This window comes from Coregonus clupeaformis, chromosome 21, assembly GCF_020615455.1.
Source record: "Coregonus clupeaformis isolate EN_2021a chromosome 21, ASM2061545v1, whole genome shotgun sequence".
In the NCBI taxonomy this organism is placed as follows: Eukaryota; Metazoa; Chordata; class Actinopteri; order Salmoniformes; family Salmonidae; genus Coregonus; species Coregonus clupeaformis.
In genome coordinates this window covers 26,702,017-26,710,705 of record NC_059212.1, presented here as the reverse complement: position 1 = coordinate 26,710,705, position 8,689 = coordinate 26,702,017, and the positions used below count along the sequence as shown (strand labels likewise).

General features: G+C 41.4%; 1 protein-coding gene across 1 annotated transcript in view; it reads left to right on the top strand.

Annotated features, from left to right (window-relative positions):
- Window positions 1-311: 311 nt before the first annotated feature.
- LOC121535160 (neuropilin-1a) overlaps window positions 312-8,689 on the top strand; it is a 48,289-nt gene continuing 39,911 nt past the window's right edge. Inside the window, exons 1-2 of the mRNA XM_041841939.2 lie at window positions 312-1,018; window positions 1,663-1,843. Coding sequence (XP_041697873.2) covers window positions 949-1,018; window positions 1,663-1,843 — 251 coding nt within the window. The 5' untranslated portion in view covers window positions 312-948. The remainder of the gene's footprint in view (window positions 1,019-1,662; window positions 1,844-8,689) is intronic.

Here is an 8,689-nt window from a genome sequence, read left to right as displayed (position 1 = left end):
ATTGAAGTGCCATTATAACAATACATAATACTGCAATTGCATAAGAATTGAGTAGCCTACTGCAGAAGCAAGGATCTATCAGAAGCAAAGCATCAAGTCAAGTGCTTAAAGTGATTATTCCGCAAAAACCCGTATGACATTGTTATAAGGGCCTATTGTTATATGTTAAACACATTTATTTATTTTTGCGACAGATAGCGTAAGATTAGTATATCAAAATTAATGGTAGAACCTTGTTTGTGCATTATGTTCCTTCCTTCCAATCCAGCCCTCTCCCTCTGCTGTGCGCGAGCGGGAGGAGGGCGCACGGGTGTCATTCGCTCCTGCCAACTCTTCTAGTAGTGATCAGTCTGTACGTGTTCGCGTCTTGGAGCTGGAATTTGGGGAGTGGAAATACCACTGTTACTTTCACAGTTGGCGTCAAGTCGAATGAGAGTGACCCTCTGACATTCTACTGTGTTGGTCAGACAGCGCGCATCGGAAACGGGCCGAACCGTTACCGAACGAACGCAGTCAAAAGGAATAGGAATTGGGGATGTTATACAGGGTGGTAGTGAATGTATGAGATATTATTGTATCTTTAAAGTTTTTTGTTCCACTTTTGATATACAATTATCAGTTATCGATTGATAGCCTACCAGTTGGGGCACTTTAGGCGTCTGGATTTTCGGAATCAACAATTGTTTTCTGAGTTTGGATTATTATTATTATTTTCCTGGGAAATGGCAAGTTCTTATTCTGCGAGAGAAACACGACTTTCGGAGGAGAGAGGAAACAGCAGCTGAATAATAAGCTTCTAAAGGATGCTGGCAACCTGAAGCTGCCAGACGAATTTCTCCTACATTTCTGAGAAATTTGTTATTTTGCTTTGCGGACTATAAAAGGGTGGAAATATCAACGTTTTTTATTTATTTTAATTTTTTACAGATTTGTTTGTTTTACTGTCCAATGATGTATTGTGGATTTATACTGTTCCTTTCAACCCAACTCATTGTTGTGGCTCCATTGATTCCAAACGGTAAGTGGACTGTTGAAATATCATATTTCCTAACATTAGCTTTATAAAAGCCTTAATTTGGACGATTTGTCATCACGACTCACCTGTTTTTGGCATGTCTACGGAGGTGCATCTAGGCTACAGTACAGGGTTTTACTGGACGCAACTCTCTAGTCTAAATCAGTTGAAAGTCAGCCTATCCAAAACGGTATAGTTTATTGGTTATATATTTATCTAAAGGTGCCATTCCCTCAAGAGGGAATAAATGTTTTTTTTTTTCAAGGTGTTCGTTGTCATTTATTGTTTATGGTGTGGGTAAGTGGGCACTTGTGAGATCATATCTTCATATTTTTTATGTTATTTACTATTCATTCAGTAAATAACAAACATAAAAATGACACAAAGTATCTTATTTCTGACTCATATCTCATGCCTCAATAGTTTTGAAACAAGCACACTGTTAAATGTGTGTTTTCACATCTTCTGTTGGTTAATCATTTCCATTGAGGAATGGCAAAGTGTTATTACTCTTCAGAATGATAAAACATACTTTTTTTAAAAGGTTGCCTACACCCTCATCTTGTTTTTTCCTGTTCATTCGAAAATCAGATGTAATTTCTCTCTCATGGATTTCCTTCTTAAATAATTATCTCTGTTTGTTTTAGTTGCAGATACATGTGGAGATAACATTGAGATAACCAATGCAGATTATCTCACCTCGACTGGCTATCCGACCTCATACCCTCCATCACAACAATGTATGTGGGTGATATCAGCCCCAGAACCGGGCCAGAAGATACTCATCAACTTTAACCCTCATTTTGATCTGGAGGACAGAGACTGCAAGTATGTAAAGCGTTATTTTTCTGGATGTAGTGTGGGACTCTGCCACCTATTGGTCAAGATAAGAACTTCTGGGGTCTTAGGTATCAGAGTAGGAGTGCTGATCTAGGATCAGGTCCCCCCCGTCCATGTAATTCTATAAATGTTGGTCTAAAATGCAAAACTGATCCTAAATCAACACTCCTTGCTTGATGCAAACATGGAAGAGGACTAGACTGGAGCATCAACCATTACCTACTTATGGGTATTGTCATTTGAGAGGAAATATAATTGGATCGATGTGTTTTGGTTTTCATATTTGGTTTGATATTTATTTTGCCCTGTAGTGGTGTCTACAATATTGTTGGGTCAAATATCATTTATATTTTGCCTGGTTGTGGGTTAATGTAGCCTAGTCCCTTTCTTTAGCTGTGCTACCTAGTGCTGATCATTGATTATGAATTGGGTCACACATACAGTATATGACACACACATGCCGACACACATGCACTCGGCACCCCAGGTTAAGTATGCATTCTCACTAAAGCCCATATGTTCACAATCTACCATAAATAACCCCATTTTTATAATGGTCCCTCTGTCTTTTTAAATGCTCCATAAACTATGTGTAAATCACGGGCTCACTGACTGTCTTGCACATGGGGTCCTTGACTACTATTAGATCACGTTTCTCCACCAAGGGACCTATAAAATGTTAGCACTCTTTAGCATTCTGGCAGATACTGGATAGTGTATAGCTTTCTATAAGGAGAGATGTTCTTTGGAACCATGTTTGAAATACCTCCAGTGCCTTGCTATTGCATCTCTAAGTTTTTAGTGTGCAACCTAGCCTGTGTTTTTGACGCCGATGATAGGTTTACTGTAATATTCATTCTGACATATACTACAATACATACTGTATAGGCTCTATAAGGAGAGATGTTGTTCTTTGGAATCATTGGAATACCGCCAGTTTCTCCAGTTAATTAATCACTGTTGACATTGTGTCTCTGAGTTGAAACGCCAACCGAGCCTGTGTTTTTGACTGTGATGATAGGTTTACTGTAATATTTGTTGTGAGGATTTATTTTATAGCTCATAGTCATGGTTTGGCAGAATTGAATGTTGTTTTTGGCTACGAAACAAATCGTTTAAAATGCCAAATGAGGGGCCTTGGCAAAACCACAGATTCCTAAGAGAAAAACATGCACTTTTTCCTCTCATCAACAACATCTGCAAACCAAACTCCAAAACATGATATTTCGATGTCATCTATGAAAGCTATGACTGAAACGGTTAGGGTCATTGTCCTAGAGTGGTGGCACTGTCCCCGGCACACATGTCGGCATGGTTTCAAATCCGTCCCACTGCCCTTTGACTCCACCTCCTCCTACCTTTCCTGTCTTATCTCTACTGTCTTATCTGTTCAATACAAAACATAGAAAATATATATTTGAGATTCTTCAAAGTAGCCACCCTTTGCCTTGATGACAGCTTTGCACACTCATGGCATTATCTCAACCAGCTTCATGAGGTAGTCACCTGGAATGCATTTTAATTAACAGGTGTGCCTTGTTAAACGTTAATTTGTGGAATTTCTTTCCTTCTTAATGCGTTTGAGCCAATTAGTTATGTTGTGACAAGGTAGGGGTGGTATACAGAAGATAGCCCTATTTGGTAAAAGACCAAGTCCATATTATGGCAAGAACAGCTCAAATAAGCAAAGAGAAATGACAGTCCATCATTACGTTAAGAAATGAAGGTCAGTCAATCCGGAACATTTCAAGAACTTTGAACGTTTCTTCAAGTGCAGTCACAAAAACCATCAAGCGCTATGATAAAACTGGCTCTCATGAGGACCGCCACAGGAATGGAAGACCCAGAGTTACCTCTGCTGCAGAGGATACATTCATTAGAGTTAACTGCACCTCAGATTGCAGCCCAAATAAATGCTTCACAGAGTTCAAGTTACCGACACATCTCAACATCAACTGTTCAGAGGAGCCTGCGTGAAATCAGGCAAAGAAACCACTACTAAAGGACACCAATAAGAAGAAGAGACTTGCTTGGGCCAAGAAACATGAGCAATGGACATCAGACCAGTGGAAATCTGTCCTTTGGAGTCCAACTTTGAGATTTTCGGTTCCAACCGCCGTGTCTTTGTGAGATGCAGAGTAGGTGAATGGATGATCTCCGCATGTGTGGTTCCCACCGTGAAGCATGGAGGAGGAGGTGTGATGGTGTGGGGGTGCTTTTCTGGTGACAATGTCTGTGATTTATTTAGAATTCAAGGCACACTTAACCAGCATGGCTACCATAGCATTCTGCAGCGATACGCCATCTATCTGGTTTGCGCTTAGTGGGACTATCATTTGTTTTTCAACAGGACAATGACCCAAAACCTCCAGGCTGTGTAAGGGCTATTTTACCAAGAAGGAGAGTGATGGAGTGCTGCATCAGATGACCTGGCCTCCACAATCCCCCGACCTCAACCCAATTGAGATGGTTTGGGATGAGTTGGATCGCAGAGTGAAGGAAAAGAAGCCAACAAGTGCTCAGTATATGTGGGAACTCCTTCAAGACTGTTGGAAAAGCATTCCTCATGAAGCTGGTTGAGAGAATGCCAAGAGTGTACAAAACTGTCATCAAGGCAAAGGGTGGCTACTTTGAAGAATCTCAAATATAAAATATGTTTTGATTTGTTTAACACTTTTTTTGGTTAATACATGATTCCAGATGTGTTATTTCATAGTTTTGATGTTTTCACTATTATTCTACAATGTAGAAAATAGTAAAAATAAAGAAAAACCCTTGAATGAGTAGGTGTTTCCAAACTTTTACCATATATATATATATACATAACTAAGGGGTCATCCATTGGAATGTACCGGAAGGGAGGCGAATGTCGGTCTACTTGCATGGGCAGCCACAGTTTGACTTTTTTTTATAGCTCGTCCTAATTGAAATGTATTGTCTGAACTGAACTCCTTCCTTATCAGATAGAATGTCCGGGGGAGCTGCAGTGCATGGCTCCATCGCAAATGTCACCCTATTCCCTAGTGCACTACTTTTGACACCTCTGGTCAAAAGTATTGCACTATGTAGGGAATAGGGTGCCATTTGGGATGCAGCGCATGAGGTGCCTGCTATCGCTCCCCTATATTTTAATTCAATTATAGAACCAAATAGAACACACATGTCCCTGTGCCATGGAACATGGCTGTAATTAACTATCCAAACAAAGAATGTTCTGCGATGTCCACTTGTTAAACATGACGGTACTTTTTCCCTTCAAGTATTAGTACAAAACATCAGGCTTTTTTCTTTGAAGGAAGGGTCTGTCTATAATTATGTTTTCAGTGTGATGCCAGAACAACAACCTCTCCCTCAACGTCAGAAAGACAAAGGGAGCTGATCTTGGACGACAGGAAACGGAGGGCAGAGCACGCCCCCATTCACATCGACTGGGCTGTAGTGGAGCGGGTCGAGAGCTTCAAGTTCCTCGGTGTCCACATCACTAAGGACCTATCATGGTCCAAACACACCAACACAGTCGTGAAGAGGGCACGACAATGCCTCTTCCCCCTTTAGGAGGCTGAAAAGATTTGGTTTGGGCCCTCATATCCTCCAAATGTTATACAGCTGCACCATTGAGATCATCTTGACTGGCTGCATCACCACTTGGTATGGCAACTGCTTGGCATCCGACCATAAGGCGCTACAGAGGGTCCCTGTCATCCAGGATCTCCATACCAGGTGGGGTCAGAGGGAGGCCCAAAAAAGTGTCAAAGACTCCAGACAGCCAAGTCATAGACTGTTCTCTCTGCTACCGCACGGCAAGCGGTACCGGCCAAGTCTGGGACCAAAAGGCTTCTGAACAGCTTCTTCCCCCAAGCCATAAGACTGCTGAACAGTTAATCAAATGTCTACCCTGACTATTTGCATTGACCCCCTTTTTTTTTGCACTGACCCTCTTGCACCGGCTCTATGCACACTCACTGGACTCTACCCACACACTCACACATACTACTCTAACACACAGACACATACACACACACACACACTACATACGCTCAAACACACAAAACACACACACAAGCATATTGACGCCACACACACACTCACACATAGACACTCTTTCACACACTTCACATATGCTGCTGCTACTCTGTTTATTATCTATCCTGATTGCCTAGTCACGTTTACCCCTACCTACATGTACACATTACCTCAATTACCTCAACTACCTCGTACCCCTGCACATTGACTCGGTACCAGTATTCCTTGTATATAGTCTCGTTATTGTTATTTTATTGTGTTACTGTTTCCCTTTGTATTTTTAGCAAATGTTTCATACTTTTTAACTATGCAGAGAGAGAGAGAGAGAGAGAGAGAGATCCTCCAAATCCCCAGATATGTGGTGGCAGGACGGATCAACAGTCCCCTGTGTCCGGAAGCATGAAGCTTTCTAATCGCCCAAGTATTTCCTCAGTCACAGGACATCTCAAAGTCATATGAAAAAAAGACACTGCACAACAGAAAGTGCCATGAATCATCACTACTCTCATTTTGGAGAGGGAAAGGAGGTATTTATTAATGCACAGATACAGTGGGGAAAAAAAGTATTTAGTCAGCCACCAATTGTGCAAGTTCTCCCACTTAAAAAGATGAGAGAGGCCTGTAATTTTCATCATAGGTACACGTCAACTATGACAGACAAATTGTGAAAAGAAAATCCAGAAAATCACATTGTAGGATTTTTAATGAATTTATTTGCAAATTATGGTGGAAAATAAGTATTTGGTCACCTACAAACAAGCAAGATTTCTGGCTCTCACAGACCTGTAACTTCTTCTTTAAGAGGCTCCTCTGTCCTCCACTCGTTACCTGTATTAATGGCACCTGTTTGAACTTGTTATCAGTATAAAAGACACCTATCCACAACCTCAAACAGTCACACTCCAAACTCCACTATGGCCAAGACCAAAGAGCTGTCAAAGGACACCAGAAAAAAATGGTAGACCTGCACCAGGCTGGGAAGACTGAATCTGCAATAGGTAAGCAGCTTGGTTTGAAGAAATCAACTGTGGGAGAAATTATTAGGAAATGGAAGACATACAAGACCACTGATAATCTCCCTCGATCTGGGGCTCCACGCAAGATCTCACCCCGTGGGGTCAAAATGATCACAAGAACGGTGAGCAAAAATCCCAGAACCACACGGGGGGACCTAGTGAATGACCTGCAGAGAGCTGGGACCAAAGTAACAAAGCCTACCATCAGTAACACACTACGCCGCCAGGGACTCAAATCCTGCAGTGCCAGACGTGTCCCCCTGCTTAAGCCAGTACATGTCCAGGCCCGTCTGAAGTTTGCTAGAGTGCATTTGGATGATCCATAAGAGGATTGGGAGAATGTCATATGGTCAGATGAAACCAAAATAGAACTTTTTGGTAAAAACTCAACTCGTCGTGTTTGGAGGACAAAGAATGCTGAGTTGCATCCAAAGAACACCATACCTACTGTGAAGCATGGGGGTGGAAACATCATGCTTTGGGGCTGTTTTTCTGCAAAGGGACCAGGACGACTGATCCGTGTAAAGGAAAGAATGAATGGGGCCATGTATCGTGAGATTTTGAGTGAAAACCTCCTTCCATCAGCAAGGGCATTGAAGATGAAACGTGGCTGGGTCTTTCAGCATGACAATGATCCCAAACACACCGCCTGGGCAACGAAGGAGTGGCTTCGTAAGAAGCATTTCAAGGTCCTGGAGTGGCCTAGCCAGTCTCCAGATCTCAACCCCATAGAAAATCTTTGGAGGGAGTTGAAAGTCTGTGTTGCCCAGCGACAGCCCCCTAAACATCACTGCTCTAGAGGAGATCTGCATGGAGGAATGGGCCAAAATACCAGCAACAGTGTGTGAAAACCTTGTGAAGACTTACAGAAAACGTTTGACCTGTATCATTGCCAACAAAGGGTATATAACAAAGTATTGAGAAACTTTTGTTATTGACCAAATACTTATTTTCCACCATAATTTGCAAATAAATTCATTAAAAATCCTACAATGTGATTTTCTGGATTTTTTTTTCTCATTTTGTCTGTCATAGTTGACGTGTACCTATGATGAAAATTACAGGCCTCTCTCATCTTTTTAAGTGGGAGAACTTGCACAATTGGTGGCTGACTAAATACTTTTTTTCCCCACTGTAGCACTTTGAATCATTATGAATCATACTCTCATTTTGGGAAGGAGAAATGCCACCCATGAAAAGACTACATCAGCATAGCCTACTGTTCAATCAGCCCTTTACATTTAGGTTTGGCCTAGTGTGTCAACCTCCAGACACACCAGTGTGTTTAGCCTCAATGTGTTGGTTTCAATGGAAGCAGAACAGCTCTTTCCAACTGCTTGTGTTACATTTCCTCAGAAGTGGAGGCAAAAACAGGAAGGCCAAGTGTATTATTGGATCCAACATGGTTTGTTTGTGGTTTTGCTTCTAAGAAACTAAATTGGGTCATGAACTCCTACAATAATCTGTTTGTTTGTGCTCGGTTCCATGGGCATGTTCCTTTTATTTCACCACTTTGAAGTTGACAGGAGTCTTAACAGCTAAATGAAGTGACAGACTGATTATATTAGAACCTTGGAAGGTCAGTCTGCCCTCCCATCTTATACGTAAATACCGTTGGTGGCTCAAAATCTACTCACAAGAGTATATCCTTTGTCATTTTGTGACATTGGCCTAGGATACTAGTTTTAAAAACAACCATAACAGAGTTGTAAATATATTCATGTAAAACTCCTCTTTACATAATCTCGTAAATCAAAGAGACAGTTTCCTGTAGGCATTTCAGGACAAATCCTAA